We start from the raw sequence: 22,668 nt of genomic DNA, 5'->3' as shown, positions 1-22,668 counted from the left end.
TATAAGTTGTACCCCTTCTCTAATAAACGGAGGCTTCGACAGGAATTCCAGCTTGGCCTCATTCCTCTTTTCTAGTTCATATCTTCCAGATAGCGCCTCTCCGGGACCCTGGAATAACTGAACTGCCAGACGGGTTCACTAACCCTAGACTGGTGACCCGTCAAGGCAATCAACACAGTGATACCTTCAGTTTTTCTCCTCCTGTTTGGGATGCTTTGGTGATTTAGGTCTTTTAAACTTTAAGGTCACACACACACACACACACACACACACACACACACTTCTATGGAGAGTGTCACCTAAAGTGTGATAGAGCCTGCACTGAATCTGTAGATAGCATTTAGTACCTCTTCAACAATTGGTGCTGAGGGTTAGGCACACATGAGGGCGAGACTAGATCCTTAACCCTTACTTTCTATAAAAGTCAACTTGAATTGTATGAAAGATGTCACTATAAGATCTGGAACTCTAAAACTATGGGATAAAAACACAGGAAAAGCACTTTGAGAACTAGGTATAGGTGAGAACTTTCTAAAAGGACTCCAATTGCTTACAAAATCACTGTAAGAGTCAAAGAATGAAATTGCACAAAATCTGAACGCCTTTGCATAGCAAGGGGGACAATTAAAGAATGAAGAGACCTTTGGAATGAGAGAATATCTTTTCCAGCTGTATATCCAACAGGGGGCAAGTGTTTAGAAATAATAATAAAGAGCTCCAAAACATATACAAATAATACAGTCGATAAATTAACAAAGAAATTAGGCAGATGGTTTTCAAAATTTAAGCATAAATGGTCAGTAAACATATTTTAAAAACACATGACAGTTCTAGTCACCAGAGAAATGCAAATAAAAAAACACACTGAAATTCGATCTCACTTCAGTCATTAAGTGAACAACAGACACTGTAAGGATGGGTTGCGTTATTGACCAGTGTTGTTGGGAACATATTTAGTGCAACCACTGTGGGCAGCAGTAGGAGGAGTCCTCAAAACACTAACAACAGAACGACCATACAACGCAGCTACACCATTCCTGGGCCTATATCCGATGGACTCTAAGTCTGTATACTACTGAGACACCTGGTCATCCATTTGAGGTGCCATTCAAAATAGCCAAGTTATAGCATGAGCCTATGTGTTCGTCAACAGATGAATTAACTAAAGAAAACATGGTAGACCCCACACAACTCTCAGCCCATCTAAAATGGTGCAGGAGTACAAACCAGCTGGGTGACTTTGCCAGACCACCTCTCCTCTCTGCTCCAGACCATTGGGAATCTCACAGCAGGGAAAGTTTGCTACGCAAGTCCCCCAGACCCCCACACAGGACCATATGGAGTTGCACAGGAAGGAAGCAGCAGGTGAGTCCATCGGATGCCTACTCCCAGGCTGAGCATTAGTAGCCCCCACCGTCATAACGGGCAGGCATGTCCCCCCTACTCACCAGAAAGAGCCACCACGGGCGTAGTCTACCAGTAAGTCAGCCCCAGATCTGGTGTCTCATACCGCAGCCTTTCTATGCTCAGACCAAGTTCGGAACCACATTCTCTTGCTTTTTGGTTACTAGTGAACTAGAATCAACCCAATCTCTCCTGCCAAAACTCAAGGCAAAACACCCAAAGGATTGACCTAAAAACTCTTCAGACCAGATCTGAAGGCAACCAATCTTGGACAATAGCCAAAACTTCCACTGAATAGAGGCTGGTCAGATATACAACCAGTGGAATAAATCCACATGCCCAGGTCACATCACAAAACACAAACTATAAGAGGTCAGGACATGACTCTCCCTTGATGTGGAACCCCCCTCTGTATGCTGTGAATATGTTTTGTTAACATTGGTTAATAAAGAAGTTGCTTTGGCCTATGGCAGGGCAGAATATAGATAGGTAGAAAAACTAAACTGGATACAGAAAGAAAAAAAGCAGAGTTAGAGAGACACCACATAGCTGCCAAAGGAGAAAGATGCTAGAACCTTACCTGTAAGCCACAACCTTGTGGTGATATGCAGATTAATGGAAATGGGTTAATTTAAGATGTAAGAGCTATTTAAAAATACGTCTGAGCCATCAGTCAAACAGGGTTGTCATTAATATAGTTTCTGTGTGATTGTTCGGGTCTGGGTGACCAGAAAAACAGTCTTCATTTACACTCCCAGAACCAAGAAATATGGGCATTGCTAAGGAGAATTACCTAGATGAACCCAATGACATGAAACTTAAACAAACAAACACAAACAAACAACATGACCAAAGAATTCAGGGAGTTTAAAGAGGATAAGAACTCACAATGAACTTAAAGGGGAGAGGAGAAACGCCTGCTTGAAACCCAAGAAAATACAAGCACGCTGAATGAGATGATAAAGACAACCAAGAATTCAAAAAGTGGCTACAATAAAAAGATAGAAATACTGAAGACAATCCAAGATGCTATGAAGCTGGAATTGGAAAAATTCAATTACCCAATCAGAAATTTCAGGGTAAATCCGGATTGGTTGGAAAACAGAAGAGAAAATGTTGGGACCTGAAGGTAAAGTAGAGGAATGAGATTATGAAACCAAAGAATATCATCCCTTTCTAAAACACAGATGAAAGGGACATGTGCAAGATCAGTTTTATCTAACGCAATCTGAAAAATGGCCCAAACTCATTTCACTTTTTTTTCCTGTTAAAAAAAAAAAAAAGAATACTCAACCACGTCTGTATTCTGAATTTTCCAGCTTGTGTTTGATGCTGTTTTCCATGAACAATTCTCGGCTCACAATCTAAAACGCAAAATACAGACATATACAATTGGTACACGTACATACTTGTAAAATAAGAAAGTGGTACTGTAGTGTCATGTCAACACAATAAGCAATGGTTTTGTGCAAGGGTGATTTTAATTCTAGAAAACTGAAAGAATAATAAGCTGTACCTGAGGGACATTTTCTTCAACTTCTGGGTGCTCGAAGGAAGAGAAACTGCCCAATGGATGAGGAGTTCCAAGTTCTGAATATTAGAGAAAACAATTCCAAATTCAGTAGATAGAATAAGAAATGAAGGCAAGTAGCATTCTGGGGCTGCTCTATCGAATCTCATCATTAAAAGATGAGGAACAGTCCTAAACACAAAAGTTTTGTGTCTCTTGGGGCACATATACTCATTGGGCTTGTATGCCCCTACATAAAATGAATAGCCAGTTGTCTCGGTTTGACCAGCTGCCTCAGTAACTGCCCATCTGCCCCTAAGAACATGGACAAGGATTCTGCCCAACCTTGCTTCTCTCTCTTCTGACTTAAGTTGCCTCCTTTATTGGGTTACTCTTTCCTGTGTGTGGTGACTTGATCCGCCCAAACATCATTTACTGATTACTAGATCATTAATTACTACAAATTAATCCAACATATCATTCGCCACCTACAGAAACTGTTCATCTGAAGACGTAAGATTTGCATGCTTTGACATCTCCAATTCTCCACCCACATGGTAAACATCATTTTATTTTCTGCTTCTTAGGGTCTTGAAACTTTTAGATTCCACACATAGGTAAGGATCGCACAGCAGCATCTCTCCATTTGCATCATCCCATGTAGTGAACCATTCTTTAGATTCATCTTCTGCACAAAGGCAAGACTTCCTCTTCTATAGAACACGGGATAGAATCATAGGCACGCCACATTTTTGTCAACCACCCGTTCACTAGTAGACATTTAAGCTGTTACTATCTTACTATGGGTTAGAGTTAATGACACTGAGCACATTTTTATAGATTTGGTGGGCATTTGGGTGTTTCATTCATTCTGAATTTTTTTCACATCAGAACTGCAAGCTCCTTATGGGTTTTGAATATCATCAAAATTGACCAGTTATATACAAATGCTTTTTCTGTAAGTGGTCAGACATTCCCTCGGCCCTACAATCACTTTCCTGTTGATGCAGTCTTATTGACTTCTGTGCCTGCTTCTGTGTCATGTCTAAAAAAGTCATTGCCAAGACCAACGTCAAGGAGCAGTTTCCCTATGCTTTATTTCAAGAATATTACAGTTTTCTTGTTTTATGTGGGTCCCGTAGGCCATTTCACACACGGATGTCTTACTATTTGAGCGCATTGCCCAAATACCCACTTGCCTATTAGTCTCCTCTGCTCTACAGACAACTTTCCTTCTACATTCATATCATATGTTTCTATGACTTGAACTATCTATAAAGTCTAGGACCCACCGATAAGGACATTTAGGGTCTGAAGAGATGATTTGGGGATTAAGAGTACTGGCTTCTCTTTCAGAGATCCCCAGTTTGATTCCCAGCACCCATATGGCAGCTCACAACCATCTTTTACTCCAGTTCCAAGGATTCCAATACCCTCCCTCTGGCCTCCATGGGGATCAGGTACATATATGGCACACATACATACATACAAGACAGCCAGACACAAAACAAAAATACCATTTGACTTGTCACAGATGCACCGTTTAATCTGATTAGCTCCCATTGCAGCCATTATCCAGAAAACAACATGGTGCATGATCAAAGCCCTTTGTGTATATACCACATCTTTCTTTTTAAAAAGACTTCACGCATATGGATGTTCTGTCTGCGTGTATGCCTGCACGCCAGAAGAGGGCATTAGATCCCATGGAACTCCAATTATAGATGGTTGTGAGACCTAATGTGGTCACTAAGAATTGAGCCCAGGATCTCTGGAAGAGCATCCAGTGAACCATCTCTGTAGCCCTTACCACGTTTTCTTTATCCTTTCCTCTGTTGATGGACACCTAAGTAAGTTCCACAACTTTGTTACTGTGAGTCATGCTGCAATAGTTTCTAATGCTACATTTAATCTATTTTGAGGGTTTTTGAGGTCTTACTCTCCTCTTTTGCATGCAGATATCCAGTTTTTCCTCATAGCACTCATTAAACACTTTTCTTTCCCTATCATTTAGCTTAGCATTCTTGGCAAAGATTAGTTGACCATATGTATGGTGTTTGTACTTGATCCAACTGGCCTGTATCTTTTTTGCATCAACTTTACTTTCTAAACCTCTGTGATAGGAATTGAAATGCGGGAGTTTTGACATGAGAATCTGCACTCTCTTCCTTCCCAAGATTGCTGTGGCAGTTTGAGATTTTCCAGGGTCTCGTACAATCTTTAGGCTTTTTCTATTTCGGTGAAGAATGTATTCAGAATGTTGACAAAGACTTCACATAGACTGAAAATTCTGTTGCATGCTGTGATATTCTTAGAGCATCAGTTCTTCCAGCCCAGGAGATGAGACAGCCTTCCATGTATTCATACCTTCTTCAGACACTTTTGTTAGTGTCTCTTCTTTTTCTTCTTCAGCATACAGAACTTTCACTTTCTTGCCTATTATTTTTTTTCATGATAAATGGGATCATTTTCTTGAATCTTGCTTCAGGTAAGTCTCTTCTAGCATAGAGGACATAACCGATTTTAAAATTAACACGAATTATGCAAATTAATAGAGTGTGATGTTTCTATACATCAAAATAGTTTGCATTGATTAAAGCCAACCATCCTTTGTCAAGCTTCCCCAATGTCACATACTCTCCTCAACTTCCAGTAGTCCAGCTTCTACTGCCAAGAGGAATTTTACTTCTACAAATGAGAAAGGACCACACGGTACTGGTCTATGTTCGGCTTATTTCATACAAATCCTCCAGGTTCCATCCATTTTGATGCAAAAGGCAAGATGCCATTCCTCTCTATGGCTTAATAAAAAATTTCATACAAAAGCTGTATTTTTTGCTACCTGTGCATCTTTCTGAGCAGGAGCACCTGGGATGATTCCATAGTTTAGCTCATGGTTAAGCTCATATTTAAGCCTCACCCTGAAGATTTCCTTCTCTGGCGCACTGATTTCTTTCCCTTTGATGGCATTCAGAGAAGTGGGCCAGTTGCACCATATGTTAAGTCTATTCTGTTTCATAAGGAACCTCAAACTGGTCTCTGTAAGAGCTACACTAGTTTGGCAAATAAGAGTTCCCATTGTCTCCATCCTTGCCAACAGTATTTTAAAAATAGGCTGTCATAACTGGGTAAGCGGATTTCTTGTTACAGTTAGATTTGTTTTGGTTTTGTGCTAAAGACCAACCCCGCAGTGAACGAGCCCACATGAAAGGAGAGAACCAATCACTGCAAGGTGTCCTCTGACCTCCGCATGGATGCTGTCACCCACATGCACACCCCCCGCAAACACACATCCAATTTTACAAAGTCAAAAACTAGTTTGTTTTAGACCATTATCCCCAGATAGAATTTTTATAATATAAAATAATTGAAAATCAAGTACCCGTTTTCGGTGTAGATGCCACAGGCGTTAAAAGCACAGAACTCCCTTGTAGTTTTGTCTGAGAAGATGTTGGAAGAATGGTATCATTTTGCCTGGAGATGCCTTTCCATACTGGTGTTAGCGTAACCTAAAATATAGTAGACTTGTTAAATGCTAATATTCAAAACACTAAAAGTAACAAAAAAACCCTCAAGATATTTCCAATATCCTTTAAGGATACTGAGTATTATTTGCTGCATTAACCAACAATAAATACTAAAACCCTAACATCCCCAAACTGGAAGAACACTGAAGTAAATTCTTAAGTGATAATTTTAGCCTCATGGTCCTAAAAGGGTGGTCCCGGCCAGGTGACCAGCAACAGAGGAACTAAACAAAAATGTACATCTTTTAACTCTTACCTACAAATTACTCAATCAGAAACTTGGGGCAGGGTCCAGTACCTACCAAGTCATCCTGGTCACTCTGTTGACCTTATGTGGGGGTTGACAAGCTGCAGCTCACTGCCAGTTCTTATGAATAAATACCCAGTTGGCCCATTCGTTTCAAGTCTAAGGCAGTTTTATGACTAGCATGGCAGAGATGGCAGGCTGCCAATGGTGAATCTACGGTTCAAAGAATACAATACTTCTCTTCCACTTAACAGAAAATATTTCCTAGCTCTTGCCTCAAATTACTTCCTTGTAACTCAACACAGAGAATGGAAAATCAGCCGGACATCCTCAGTGAAAAGCCAGTATAGAATTCTTGCTCGTTTTACAGTTTTAATATATTAGGTTTGAGTCTATGGTTCTTCTTTGGGCTTAATTAAAATCAAAGTTGTATTTATTTGAATATCTTCTTTTTGGCCAATTTACTACTAATAACTCCTTATTCTTGGTTGAACTATTCAACAAAAAGTTGAAGATGGTTGCTCATATCCAGTTTTTTTCCCTTCCACGAATTCATTGAACTTTGGATCAAAAATATTCAAGAAAATATGATTATACCAAATATATGCAAACCATTTTCTGGTTATTTCTCTTTGAATAATACAGCACAGCAACTAAGTGCACAGTGTTCCATTGCGTTGGGTATTTTAAGCCATCTAAATGGTGAGTTCAAGTCTACAGGAGGGACGCACAGGTCATATGTAAATACCATACTATTTTAGGAAGCATATGATCATCTGCAGATTTTGGTATCCAAGCAGGGTACCAGAACCAATTGTCTCAGACACCAAGGGACAAGTACACTAATCCTAAGTTATAGCTTTAGCCTATTTCTTGCTAAAGAATAAAGTAGCCAGAGCTGGGGCTAAAGTGCTAATGGCATCCATTCTATTTCTGCAAAAACAGGTAAGGTATCCTCAGAATCCCAGCAGCTACTCCTTATTAAACTATGATGAACCAGTGACGTGTGTGTGAGTGTGTGTGTGTGTGTGTGTGTGTGATTTGCCAAGAAACAAAAAATCAGCTGCTGAAGAAAAGGAAGTCATTTAGCCACCTCCTTTTCAGGGCACTGGTGTCCATATTCCTAAGTCCTTTGATATAAAACAAGAATAAAGGAAGAGAAACTGGAAATTGTATATACCTTTATGGATAAAATTTATATGAACCTGAAGGTGTTTCAACCTTGTAAACTTCAGTCACAAATGCTGAAATCATCAAAAAAAAAACCTTTGAATGTGATTTTAAAATTATTATTTTTTAAATTTGGAAACTAAAGAAGAATCAACACGCTCATTTTGAAATGGAAATTCAAGAGCATGCATTGGTGGGAATTCAGGACAACAGAGGTGTTTAAATAAAGACGCATTAGCAGCATTCAGGATGGCCAAAATAGATCTTATATCTAACGGAGACTCATACCAAATATTGAGACAGCCATGATCTTTACGTCAGCAGACTACACACCAGGAGGCCGCTGGTTTGTTAGTCTCACAGTCCTGAATGAAGATGTGGGTGGACCCACAAGGACCCAGGGCAAGCAATGAGTGCTCTTACCTGATCTTTCTCACGAGCTCTGCCACTACTGATGGGGGAAAGCGGTAGGACTGAAAAGTGAAAGTGAGCACACAATGAGCGTGTTTCCTTATGAACACACACACACACACACACGCACGCACGCACGCACGCACGCACGCACGCACGGGTACACTACGAGTTTCCGCTAAGGGAGGCGATCTGGAGCCTTTTCTAGGCATTCAGGCTCATTCATCTCCACCTTTGCCCTGGCCATCACCTTCCTGGCTTTGGTTTCAGGGAGCTGATGACTCCACATCTCGGCTCTTCAAGTCCTGTTCTTTCCCAAGAGTTAGCTCATGACCCACCCACTTCTTTCAGAAGGTGGTTGGTTCCAGCTTATGCCAGATTTCTCCCGCCGGTTTGCCCACCACTTTTCTTCACCTCATATTTCAACTGTAGGCTGACTCCACGTTCGGTTTCATGGGCAAACATTCTGCCTTCGTAGGTGATACAGAGAAGGATGACCCCAAGACCACATGTTTTTTCCCTGGTACCTTCCACCCCCATCACGTACTGAAGCATAAATACCCATTGATTTAACTGAGAAGTGGCCCAAAAAGAACATAAGCAAACTAGCTTACTCCTTAGAGACCTGACTCTTGGCTTCCTTCTCTGGGAATATGTTCTTAGGGATTTCCGTTTGTAATTCTGGGTCCAAGATCGTTCACTGGCACTTGAACTTGAATCTTCATTACTCTCAAAAAAGTGATGTTTCCTGTAATTAAACTTTTCCAAAACAGATGACAAATGAGAACACCAAAATTGGGCACTAGTACCACATGGCATGCAATTAAACATGTCACCACATGCACCATCAACATGCAATTAAACATGTCATCTCCCCCCCCACACACACACACACTAAACACTATTGTTTGTCTTGGGAGAAACACCTCATGGTATGAGCCTAGGTTCTCTCTCAAAATAATGAGGTGCTGAAGCCAGGGGAAGAGAATGAACCAGTTCCTTGAGTCAGTTTTTACAAGAGGGGCTGTGGCAAAAGACAGCCGATTCTCTCTAGTCAAGTATTTGGAACTGCAAAGAGATTGGTGGCTGTCCCAAAGCAGCTGCGTGCCCACATTGCACCAACAGCACTACTTCAAGACAGGTTGACATTTTAAAGAGTGAGAACTCTCCCCCAGGGGGCTGGGTTGTGGCTCCATGGCCAAGTGCTTTTCTAGCGTGTATAGCCCTGAGTTTTACCCACAATGAGGCAAAAGGAGGCAGGGGGATGTCTTTGCTAAATAAGCTTTTGTTTTGTTTTACAAGAACTGAAAGCAAACAAGAATACCACTGTGAAACATATTGAAGTAAAGCCTAGACTGCTGGCGGTTAGAAATGTATGAGCAGCTACCAGAGTTCTAGGGGGTGAACAAGAAATTCAACAAGCTGCTAGACACAGATCCATCTGAAACACGAGTTAGCTCCAGCTATCACTAGCTTAGGACTGGACCACTCTCAGCCCTGGCTGTACTACCATGACCATAACATGGAAGGTGGGTGATGGTGAGCTTGAATTCGTGTTTCACAAAGCAAATTCATCCTTCAAAATGTTCATCAGGTTAGCATTTTGCAATGAAGGCCATTTCTCACTTCTTTTTAAATTGACAAATGTTGCATATACTTATTGTACATAAACATTCTTGTGTACCTGTACATTATGAAACAGTTAAATCAATCTAATGAGTACATGTGTAACTTCCCCTGCATATTTTAATAGAGAAAACACCTTAACACTACTTTCATAGTAATTTCCATGTGTAACACTATTGCCTACAGTCATTTCATATCCCATGCATCTTTTGAACCTCCTGCCTAATTGAAATTTTCTGTCCACCCTCCCCAACCCCTAGTAGCCACCATTTTCCCCTCTGCTTCTGTGTATTCAGCTATTTTAGATTCACACGTAGTAGAATTCTTTCTGTGCCTGGCTTAGTTCAACTGTCCTCTTTTAACCACATTCTTAACCACAGCCCAATTGTCCACTTTTGAAACTCTGACCAGTCTCAACTGTGCACATTGACTATAGCTCCTCTCACCCGTGATCTTATTACAGACACACTGATTACAGAGAAGGTAGGTCCTAAAAGGAACAGGCAGGCAGCCTTATTTACATTTTACTCTTCATTTAAGAAAAAAAATTGAAAGACAATCCCCTACACACACAGACACACACACACATATACATACACAGACACACACACAGACACACACATACATATACATACACAGACACACACACAGACACACATACATATACATACACACACACACGCGCGCGCACACACACACACCCTCCCCGCATTCATCAAGAACTCTTCAACCCAGTGGCTCACAAACAAAACGAGCAACCTTTCATCTAAAGCATCCAATTTAAAAAGTCACTCAGTTGACCTAGCTTGGATTTTACAACAAAGGGTACTGGAAATTATTTGCCAAAAAAACATGGGAAATGTTTACAAAAAAAAAAATGGTTCTTAAGTTTGATTACACACAAGAAAGTATTGTGGGTTGGCAACTGCTACAGTTGGAATCCCAACCATTTCCCCAAGGGCTCCTGTGTGAAAGTTTGCTCCCCTCGCAGGGCACTGTCAAGAAGGGTGCAGCCTATGAGAGGTAGGGTCTGGCTAAGGAGTGGATCAGTGCAGGTGCCTGTGAGGGGGCATTGCACCCTTGCCATTTCCCCATCTTGCTTCCAAGTTACTAGGAGGTGAGAAGACCTCCTCCCATGTGCGCTCTTGCCAGGACTTACCATGCCACTACAGGCCCAAGTCAACAAAGCCAAGCCGTGACAGACCAAAGATTCTGCAACCATGGACTGTTGGGACACGGACCAGGAATGGAGTTGTGTGAGGAGACGCTCAGTGCTTGTGATAACACTCCAAGAAGACTAGAGTCTTGTCACCTCACTCTGTATTCAAGCTGGCCTTGAACTCGTAGAAATCCTCCTGCCACAGCCTCCCATATGCTAGGATCACAGGTGTGAGCCACCACACACCTGGTCCATTTCTGTTCTTTAACATATCAAAATCCACTAAAGGTAAGTCTCGGGTGTACAGTGTGTCCACTTATTAGCCTTTTCTTTTTCTTTTTTTTTTTTATTTTCGAGACAGGGTTTCTCTGTGGCTTTGGAGCCTGTCCTGGAACTAGCTCTTGTAGACCAGGCTGGTCTCGAACTCACAGAGATCTGCCTGCCTCTACCTCCCAAGTGCTGGGATTAAAGGCGTGCGACACCACTGCCTGGCTTCTTTTTCTTTTTTAAAGCAAGAACACTTTCGGCTTCAGATCCAGTTTAACTTAACAGGGTCAGGGGGTTGAAGTAGAACTCTACAGCTGCCCTTTTGATAGATCACTGACTTTCCATGTAAGTCACCAGAGAAATGCCCATTTCTGCCCAACGTGCCTGTTTGGGCAGCAGCCAGAGAAAGAACCTATCATCTCTCATCTACCAAGGTGCAAGGAGCCTCCTTTGTGAAGGTTTGTGGACACCTACTATTGTACAAAACACAGACTGAAGGGATTTGGTCCTAAATCTTCCATGATCTAGTTACCAGCATAAAGGACTGAACATAAAATTTGCCCCTCTTCTAATTTTGCTGATTGATCTTGTTCATCTAACTAAATGAGGCTGTTGCAGATTGGCCTTTTCACAGTTAATAGCTCATAAAGCAAATAGCACATAATGAACAACAGAAAACTAAGTAAATGTGTCTACCAATCGATTTGTATTGCTATTTCCTATTGTTATTTGTCTGGGAGTCTACCCGCAATTAGAAATGACTCTGATTTTACGTTTGAAATTGCAGTCATCTCTTGTATAGTGAATCTGAGAAAACTGTAAACAACAAGGAGTTGCAGTAAGTTGAAGATGGCATGCAAATGACAGACATCTGAGAAGGGCTGTCTTAAAACAATAGAAATTCCCACATTACCGGCATCCTCCCGTCCTGTTCTCTGTCCCTCCTGAAGGCAGAATCGTCCCTAAAATAAAGCATATTAAGTTAACAGGACAGACACTACCCGCTTTGCCCTCGTCCCTGCAAAGGTTCAGCTTCTTGATCGTGGATGCCCTGTGTGGGACGTCCTCAGTTCTGCAGACGAATGTATCTCACAGCCTGTTTCCAGAAACTCTCTGGAAGGAGATACTGCTATTCCACAGAAAAGGAACCTTTGTGGAGTCCTTCATCTCTCAGACATAAAGAGAGGAAGGGGGCAGGGCTGGATTGGCAAGTGGCCTGCCAGCACTGGGATCTCCCAAGGGCTGGCTCCACCCCAGACCTGCCTGGGTGCTTTAAACAAAAGCTGGCTCTGGAGTTTGGGCGATGCTGAGTATCAGTTGGCCACTCATGTGTCTTCTGTGGAGAGATGTTGCCTGCTTTTCAATGAGGTTTATTATTGTTATTATTAAATTCCATAAGTTTCTTGTCTATACATAACAGTAAGTAACCTCTTGTCAGCTATCCAGGCCACTAACATAAGCTGTTGAGGGGTGACTGGGACTTGTGTGGACTGTTGGTGGCAGCGTCTATGGAAATAATACGATGCAACAGAAATAAAGACAGAGCTACTCCATGAGCTTCCAGTCTCGCTTTTAGGTTTACAGCCAAAGGAATTGCGAAATCTGACATTGATATGCAAGTTGACTGTTTCAAATCAGAAAACTCCAAATGCCAACGTCCAAAACATCCTGAGTTCAAATAAGGTGACACCCGCGGAAAACTCCACACTTGCCCTAGTGCGATGGGTCAGTGACGTGCAGGTGCACTCAAACACCGAACAAAATCAACATCATCCCATGGCATCAGGCATGGAAAGGACAAATAAATTGTAGTCTCACTCCCAAGATACATCACTGCATATACACACATATTCCAAAGCCTAAGCCCCCAAAACTTCTCCCAGGTATATGAATGGGGGATACTTATCTTTACCAAAACATGTGCATCTAGTCACCCACTGAGGAGCATCTGAATGGTTTCTAGTTGATGGTTGTCCTAAACAAAGCTGCCATGACACCTTGCCTTTGTGGACGTATGTTGACAGATATCTTGGCAAATACACAAGACTGGACAAATGGGCCAGAGCGTAGGTATATGCTCAATACGTTAAAACTCCCCTCAGGCTCGAGAGTCCTGCCCTCTGCACACTGTCATGAAGTGCAGACAGCAGGTCTAAGATTAGCCATCCTGACGACAGGCAATGCATCTTGCCATCCTCTGACGCACGTTCCCCTCGTAACCAGCAGCACTGAGTAGTTCTCACAATCACCTGCCACCTCTGTGTTTCCCTTCGGGACGTAACTTGTTTAAATCTTTTGCCTGTGCTTTCATTGGTTTGCGTCTTTTCCCCTGAAAATTTTAACTACAAGGCCAGATGCAAATGTTTACACATATTTTCAACTATGATCAGGCTATGGCTGATCTTTTCTAACAATGTTATGGGCTTGCTTTATCTTGATGAAGTCTAGTTTATCAGTTCATGTTGTTGTTTGTTTTTTACTCTCCCCCCCCCCTTTTTTTGTCTTTGGGGGCCTACCACCCAGCTCCCAAATAAATTGGAGACTTTCTCTTATAAATGCCTGGCCTTAGCTTGGCTTGGTGCTAGCCAGCTTTTCTTAAATTATCCTGACTACCTTTTGCCTCTGGGCTGTTTTCTTTTCCTACCGCTGTATATCTTTACTCTTACTCCATGACTGGCTGGGTGGCTGGCCCCTGGCATCCTCCTTTTTCTATATTGTTCCTTCTCTTCTTCCAGAATTCTGTTTATCCTCTCTGCCTGCCAACCCCACCTATCCTTGCTCCTGCCTCATTATTGGCCGTTCTGTTCTTTATTAGACCATCAGGTGTTTTAGACAGGCAAAGAATCACAGCTTCACAGAGTTAAACAAATACCACATAAACAAAAATAACACATCTTTACATCGTTAAACAAATGTTCCACCGCATAAACAAAAGTAACACACCTTAAAATCATATTCTACAACAGGTTCATTTTTTATAGGCTGTTTTTGGTTTGGTATCTTCAAAACTGTCCCATGATAAAGTCACATATTTGTTCCAAATAAGTTTTTGTTTGTTTTGTTGTTGTTTGGGGTTTTTGTTGGTTGGTTGGTTGGTTGGTTGGTTGGTTGGTTGGTTGGTTGGTTGGATTTTTGGCTTTTTGGAACAGGTATTCTCTGTGTAGCTTTTGGTGCCTGTCCTGGAACTTGTTCCATAGGCTAGGCTGGCTGGCCTCAGACCTAGAGAAATCCATCTTGTTCTGCATATCTCGAGTGCTGGAACTAACAGCATGCACCACTACCGCCCAGACCAAGTACGTTTTATATATAAGGTTATGACTCATGTTTAGTTAAATTTTACACTGTAAAAAGATTGGGGGGTCATTTATTTTCTTGCATAAATATATTGTTGTTTTCACCCTTTTTATAGAAAATTCTGTCTTTCTCCACTGAATAACCTCTGCATTTTCATCATATGCCAACAGTTCATATACCTGCAAACCCTTCCTTGGCCCCCTGCTATTTTATTTCCATATCTTTATGGCAACACCATCCTCTCACCATTGGTTAAGGAAGCTTCTAGTAAATCTGGAAAGCAGATAGTGTGGAAGCCCTGTCACTTTGCTCCTCTGTGAAAACCTTTTTCATTGCCCCAAGATTTTTAAGTTTCCACAAGGAATAGAGAAATGGATCACTAATTTGATATTAAAACTGGAGGTTATATTAACTATGTAGACCAATTTGCAAAGAATTGACATCTTGCTAATAAAGTGTCCTTCTGTTAAGCACAGTATCTCTCCACCCACTTAGATCTCTCACTGTGCTCTGAATAGTCCTTTAATGGCTGTGACCTAATAGGACCCTGCAAATTAATACCTAAGTGTATCATATGCTGTTTCATAAAGTTCTGCTTTGTGTTTCAGTCAGAAGCCTGAGTTTTGTACACTGATCTTAAGTTTAATCTAAAGCACATTGCTGAAGAAGGTCCACTTTCAGGGTCCTGAAGGACAAGGGAGTTTTCTAACACAGTACAGATCATTCTACAAAAAACTTCACGTGGAGTTTAGATGGCATTGGTTAGGGGAAAATGGAAGACTCTAAACTGCTAGCATGTGGTACTCATATGAGCAACATCTGTGTGGTCTGTAGTTTTACAAGAGCCAAGGTGGAGAATCGGCCTAAATGTTCACCAAGAGATGAACAGATAAGGAAAATATGGCGCGCGCGTGCGCGCACACACACACACACACACACACACACACACATATACATATATATATATATGCTGGAACACGTATCAGTCACCAAGAATAAAATCCTGAAATTCTCAACAGGGGTAACACTGGAGGACATTATTCTGCTAAGTGAAATAAACCAGATGAACAAAGACAAGAACAAGAACTGCATGACATCATTGTCGTGAGATCTGCATAGCCCAACCTATAGAGGGGGGCATAAAATGGTGGTCACCAGGATCTAGGTGAGAGAGTGCCATGGCATGCAGTTGGTCCATAATTACATCTAGACCTGAGGAATGGCCCTGGTGTTGGCATCACATAAGGGTAGCTACAGTCAGTAATACTCTTTCCATTTCGAAATAACAAGAGGCTGCTGACTGCTCTCACTACACAGAGTTGATGATTGTTTAAGATGAATATGTCAAGAACTATTTGTTGATCATTACACAGTTGGTACTAGTATGGAAAAAACCCACCCTTCATCCCATAAACCTGAGCTGATACATGGATGGATGCATCACAATGTCTCCATATGCATGCACTTACTACAGATACACACAGGCTAGGAAGCATCAATGTGGACGGTTACTATGGCAATTCAAGAACAAAATAAATATGTTAAAAAATGGCAGCCACTTACTTCCCATCATCTGATTGAGAAGGCTGAGTTTGAACTGGTGATTCTTGCACATGTGAAGAATGCTCATGTTTTGAAGTAATTTCTAAGGACCAAAGGTTAAAAATAAAATGACTTTAAGCATCTTGGGCAAACCTTTAGATAGATCACTCAGTGATGGTGGAGAAGACTCTCTGTACCTTGTTTGGGGCCCTGTGGTTTTAGTGTTTCAGGGGAACGGTCTTCTGAATGTGTCTGCGGCAAGAAAAAAAGAAGTTATTATGGTTTCGGGGAAGCTCAGTCTTCAGCCTTTGGGACCCACTCCACCTCTGAAGAACAGCTGAGCACAACTTGGCTCCCAGTGCCTCTGTTGTTCCTAAACATTCACTTCCAAATGACAAGCAAAGACTTGCCACTCTCAAAGATGACCACAGTATGCCACAGTCTGGAGGAAGGACTACAAAGGTCTCTCCAGGAGCTTCAGACTAGGGGCAAGGATTCACCTTCCCAAGACACTTAAATGGTGACTTTAAGAGGTGACAATTTGCCAGGCGGTGATGGCACATGCCTTTAATCCTAGCACTTGGGAGGCAGAGGCAGGCTGAGTTTAAGGCCAGCCTGGTCTACACAGCAAGTTCTAGGACAGGCTCCAGAGCTACAGAGAAACCCCGTCTCGAAACCGCCCCCCCCAAAAAAAAACAAAAAAAGTGACAATTTGAAAGACTAATCTCTCTAATCTCTGGGTTAAACATGAAAATCCTGGCACCATTCTCAGCCACGCCTCTGTACTATGTGTTCACATAAGGAAACACGGAATAAATGTTTAAATAAGTCATGAGGGTGTTCTATAATACTGTTCGATTTTTAAATTTTCACATGAAACTGGACACATATGATGTGCCAGGTAAGAATTTGCTCCTTCTCTTCATTGTGAAAAGTTTGACAAGTCAAGCTAAATGTGTCTATGTCTTGAGAAAACACCCCAAATCCTTTCTTCCAGCCTCATCATGACCCAATCGGCCTACTGGGCAACAACACACCAACCCTTCTTGCCCTAGCCGATCTATAACTTAGTGCCCATTTCTAAGTCCTAAGAAGGCCGGAGCTAGATGTCACCTTCTGCACTGGCTAGTTTTATGTCAACTTGGCATAATCTAGAGTCATCTGAGAGGGAGGGACCCTCAACTGAGGTAATGCCTCCATAAGATCAGGCGACAGGCAAGCCTGTGGGGCACTTTCTTAATTAGTGATTGATGGGGGAGGGCCCAGCCCATTGTGGGTGGTGCCACCCCTGGGCTGGGGGTCCTGGGTTCTATGAGAAAGCAGGCTGAGCAAGATATGAGGAGCAAGCCAGTAAGCAGCACGCCTCCATGGCCTCTGCATCAGCTCTTACTTCCAGGTTCCTGCCCTGCTTGAGTTCCTGCCCTGACTTCCTTCCGTGATAAACAGTGCTACAGATGTGTAAACCAAATAAAACCTTTCCTCGAGTTGCTTCGGTCGTGGTGTTTCATGACAGCAACAGAAGCCTTAACTAGGATACCTTGATTGATGGATACCGAGCCCCAGGAAGACCAGTATGAATCAACGTGTCCATGTGCCCCCAGCTAGAGAGGGAAGCCACCTCTGACCCTCAGCATGAGGCTCCTGCCCTCCATCAATTTGTGGACATTTTCCTCCAGATCCCAAATGAGGGGACAAGGCAGAGACCTGTCCAGGCAGGCATTTCATGAGACAGCCATGTTCAGTGAACAGGGAGAATACATCAGCGCGAGGGATGAAAGCAATATGGAAAGGGAGGCAGACAGATGAATGGCAGACAGCTACTGAAGAGAAAACAGGCTCTCATTCAAGAATGGAAGTGCTTCTCTATCCTGGGGGCCACAACTTCCCCACCTTCTTTTCCCAGCTCCCTTTACTCACAGCAAGCTCTGATTGAACATTCAAGCTGCGAGTTATGATGCAACGGTCATCTTCATCATCCACGAACCCTGGAAGGGCTGTGGATTCTTCTGCGTGCTCTGTATTCAATAAGAAAAAGAACATTTAAACGATAACCTTCCATGGGCCAAGCTGGCACTCTGCCCTTAGTCGCCAGGCAAGCGCGGCTCTGGTATATTGCCACCTTGTGGTAAGAGCTGGTAATGACGTTGTGCCTCAAATCTCAACTCCAAAGAAGCCCCTGACATGGAAATTCAAGAGAAGAGGCTTTGTGCCAGTAGGCAGGGCCCTGCAGAGTCCCACCTCCCGCCACCCCCAGCATCCTTTCTTCTTGGTCATTTCCAGCTGTGTCCCCAAAGAGGACATTGGCGGATGGAGTCGGAGCTTCTAGGCTGTGCTCAGCTCTTCATGGAATGCTGTCACGTGACCTCAGGGTGTGAGGACCTCTTCCAAGGCAGCCTCAGGCTTCCTCAGGGAAAGAGTCAGAATTCTCTTGGCATACCTGCTTCTTGTTTGGGGCTACTAGGAATCTTACCATCTTCTTTTTCAAGGCCAGGGGAGACTTTTACCAAAACAGGAATCTGAAATGAAAGCCAAGGCCATATAACTTTTTTTTTCTTAGGGGGAAAAAAGTTTAAAGCTTAGCCCCCAGCCTGTTGATAAATTAAGGAGCCGAGTATCTACCATCTTCTTTTATACATTGCTCTTTCTGGCTTACTGTCTCCCACACCCACCCATCCTTCAACCACCGCCTTCTAGGACCAGCTCTGGCTCTCTGTCGCTCTGTTCTTGTCACTCTCATGGTCTTAACACACCAGTCATCTGCCACTGAATGCACTCTTCAACTATTGGATGCTAGAATCCCTCTTCCCCAGTGCAGTTCTGAGAGTGTGACCTTTAGGAGCCAGGACTGGGCACGTAGGCAGAGCTTCAAGCCCTCTGCCTCCTGGGCTGTAAGGCCTTCCTCTGTTCTTCTGGCTCAAGTTGTCCTAAGCTCTGGGGTGACTTAATCCATGCTTCCTCAAAGATATGGCTCTCTCCCAGTGAGAGTCTGCAGTGAGGACCCGCATGGTCCTCCCAGCCTCCATTTCCTCACTGGGACTCCAGGAACTGTGAGTCTGTCCCATGCAGACTCCAGTTCTCTTATTCACACTGAGAAATGGGGAAATGTGTGTGGTTTTGATGGTCCTCGCTAGCAAAGGCAAACTTAGAACACCAGGCTAATTTGTGGTGTAACAACATAGAAAAGGCTTTTTTTTCCAAATGGGTATTGCCTTTCACCTCATCTCCCTTCTGAAGAGCTTTGGAAACTATATCTGCAGAGCATTTTACTGCTATAATAAGATGCTCTAATATATAACTCGAAGCAAAAGGAAGCCGTCCAAGATTCCCTCCCTCATTTTGTTTGCCCGTCCTCTGGCCTTCCCATTCGGTCCCTTTCTGTCTGTTACTGTCTGTCCTTTGGTCACAAGTTTCTTCACCTTGCCCACTTCCGAGATGGAAAAACACCCTTACTTGTGCTTAGGAAGAAGTGGGGTCAAGATGGAGACCACAGAATCCCAGGGCAGGTGCAGGCATTTCTATCAGAAAAGACCAGTACAGAGTAGGGGAAACCCCTGCTGAATTCCCCCAGGGCCAGGAGGAAGGGTCAAGCAGCCTGGCAGGTCTCCTCAGGAGTGTGGTGAGGACATGAGAACGCCCCAAACAAGCCACAACACTGTCCACGGGAGATGCAACCATGCATTTGGAGGCAGGAAGAACTCTTGTGTCTTACATATTTAAGACAGTGCTACAAGAAGAAGAGTTGGGATTAGAACCCAAAACTCTCAAGTCTTCTTCTTGACCAAAGGATACATCTAAGCCCAACATGGAGACTGGAGAGATGGGAGAACACATTTTCAAATAATCAAAGGGGATGAGGCTGGGCATAGCAGCACAGGCCTTTAACCCCAGCACTTGGGAGGGAGAGAGGCAAGCAGATCTCCATGAGTTCAAGGCCAGCCTGATCTACACAGTGAGTTCCAGGGTAGCTAGGGCAACATAGAGAAACTCTTTCAAAAAATCAAACACAGTGAATGAGAGAGAATGAGAGAGAGAGAATGAGAGAGAGAGAGAGAGAGAGAGAGAGAGCTGCCACCTGTTCATCCCCTCTCAAAGCTCGAAGTGAAGCTTGTGATATGTCAAGTTGCCTGTCGAAGTGGATTTCTATTGTCTTTGCTTCTTTCTTGTTGATAATAATTGGCTCCTTCAGGTAAATGATGAACATCTTCATCCTATTATTTTCTAACAAAAAAAAAAGATGTGTTGTATCAGGTGTATCAGTATGATGAAAGCTATTGTCAACTGTCCAGAATTGTCTACAATGAGAAGATCAAGTCATATTAAATAGAAATGACTTCAAAATTTTTATCTACATATACACAAAACATGTGACATAGAGTCTTTTGAATGACACTATTCAATGTTCTTATGAGAGAATTTTTGTTATACAACAGGTATTTTAGTTTAAAAAATATTAAGCAAAATTCTCTCTCTCTCGGAAATTCCACATAATCTTAAAATTCAGTTTTCAATACGCCAATATCCATTTCAGTAGACACCTCTCAAAGAGAAGAAATGGAAGCACCTGCCCGTATGTCCGGGTCTCAGGCCAGCCCCTTCCTCGATCCTACTGGAAAATAGGCAATCAATTTCAAGACTGAAAATAACTTAAGCCTAAAATTCAGTCTCCAGGAAAAAGTAAAAAACATGACAAGTACAAACTAGGTAGAATTAGAGAACAGAAAAGTCATAAAAGGTCACGGAAGAGCAGGAAGCTCATGAAAGAGCAGGCAAACCCAAGAGCCTCCTGCCTACCACAGTCAAAAGAAAGGAGAGATGGACCAACCTCCACCTGGCTATCAGGATGGCAGCCCACTTGAAACCAATGGCTCATACAAACCACCATGACCTGCTAGCGAAGCACCTACATCAGACTGTAAAGATTTAACACAGATAAGGACATACAATAGAAAAAAGTGAAATACAATAACACAACCATTTTATATTAATTATGTGTTGATATCTTTCAAAGAGTCAGTTAAATTGCAAATTGAGACTAATCCACTATCTGATTTAATAAGGTTAGTAGAAAATTTTAAACTCTCCCTGATGGTCTGGTGCATAGGATTTGGCATTCTGGTCTCCTCGGGATGGGTTCAGTTCCCACTCAGGGAAGCCTCTTTTCTGAGCCTGGAAAGATGGCTCAGGGATGAAAAGCTCACTCTATTCTTCCAAAGGAACCTAGTTCAGTTCCCCGGCACCCACATCAGGTGGCTCACAAACACTTCTAACCTCTAACTCCATCTCCAGAAGATCTGACACCCTCTTCTGGTCTCTGTGGGCACCCGTACACATGCACGTGTTCCTGGACACAGACAGACAGAACCATATAAATAAAATAAAAAATCTTTTAAAAATAAAGAATTAGGAAAAAAGATGCCAAAGAAGAATGGGATCAAAATCTGCTCTAGGGTTAACTAAATGCTGTAACATCAACAGAAGTGGTGCTGGAAGCTTCGAGGGAAGACGTTTACAGCATCATCTCACCTGTTACGCTGAACCCGAGCACTGCTTCCTTCGGAAGGTGTACTGGCTCCCACAAAACACTCTTGAGAAAAAGACAGAGTAAAATCATGACTGCATCATAGTATTTATACGAAGAATTCCTCACCACTTAGGGCTCCTGGGGAAATAATGAGTCCCTTACCTCTTCGTTATCTATATAAAAAGTCACACTCCGGCTTCCTAGATTGAAATCAATCCAAAATTCCTCTAGTTTTTCATCTGCTGGTTTTCTCAACTGTGGGAGAATTTCAGAAGTTACACAGGAATCTCATGTCAAAGGGTGCAATTTAAATTAGGAACATGCAGTTCCTATTATAAGAACCCTCTGCAAATCAGAAAGCGGGTCTGTCTCACACTCCATTCCTGGGAAGCTCTATTGTCCTCAATATTTCATAGATACTTAAATGTGTCACACGGCTCTACCCACACTATTTTTTTTTCTTGGTGAATTCATGGAGGTGGGCGGGGGGGATCTGTTTTGTGCTAAAACGGTAGTAAACCACCCTGAAGAGAGATGGAAAGTTCTAGCAAAAAAGATACTGTGAGCAATGACTGACAATTTGGTGCCGAGCTGACCATCAGAGACCAGCTAACACTCGAGCTCAAAATACTTTTATTTTTACTTTATCACAGAATAAATACATAGAATAAAAATTGAAGATTCAAGCAATGTGGTGTTCTAGAAAGAGTAGATGTTCCCGACTCCCCACAGGCATCTGTCCAGAGGCTACACTAGCAATGCCTATAATCGCCCCCACCCAGATGCTTTCTAGACAATGTAAATGGCCCTTTAAAGTACTAGCAATGGGTCTGACCTAACCATGAAAACCTAATAGTGTTTCATTCACACTGCCCTTAAGACTCTTTAGAGAAAGAGAAGAGGTAGACAGACAGGCAGGCAGACAGGCAGACAGGCAGGCAGGCAGGCAGGCAGGCAGGCAGGCAGGCAGACAGGCAGACAGGCAGGCAG

At 42.6% G+C, this 22,668-nt stretch overlaps 1 protein-coding gene across 1 annotated transcript in view; it reads right to left on the bottom strand.

The window, feature by feature from the left end:
* The window catches only part of Sycp2l (synaptonemal complex protein 2 like), a 56,374-nt gene that overhangs the window by 16,464 nt on the left and 17,242 nt on the right, over nt 1-22,668 (bottom strand). The window contains exons 14-26 of the mRNA XM_026782927.1: nt 21,841-21,933; nt 21,681-21,741; nt 20,230-20,375; nt 18,595-18,673; nt 18,075-18,184; nt 16,355-16,409; nt 16,179-16,260; nt 12,235-12,283; nt 8,884-9,028; nt 8,282-8,331; nt 6,297-6,423; nt 2,921-2,994; nt 2,699-2,768 (exon numbers count right to left, since the gene is read on the bottom strand). Coding sequence (XP_026638728.1) covers nt 2,699-2,768; nt 2,921-2,994; nt 6,297-6,423; nt 8,282-8,331; nt 8,884-9,028; nt 12,235-12,283; nt 16,179-16,260; nt 16,355-16,409; nt 18,075-18,184; nt 18,595-18,673; nt 20,230-20,375; nt 21,681-21,741; nt 21,841-21,933 — 1,141 coding nt within the window. The remainder of the gene's footprint in view (nt 1-2,698; nt 2,769-2,920; nt 2,995-6,296; nt 6,424-8,281; nt 8,332-8,883; nt 9,029-12,234; nt 12,284-16,178; nt 16,261-16,354; nt 16,410-18,074; nt 18,185-18,594; nt 18,674-20,229; nt 20,376-21,680; nt 21,742-21,840; nt 21,934-22,668) is intronic.

Source organism: Microtus ochrogaster, chromosome 16 (assembly GCF_000317375.1).
Source record: "Microtus ochrogaster isolate Prairie Vole_2 chromosome 16, MicOch1.0, whole genome shotgun sequence".
NCBI lineage: Eukaryota > Metazoa > Chordata > Mammalia > Rodentia > Cricetidae > Microtus > Microtus ochrogaster.
The sequence above is the reverse complement of the archived record's forward strand: the minus strand, read 5'-3'. Positions and strand labels throughout refer to the sequence as shown.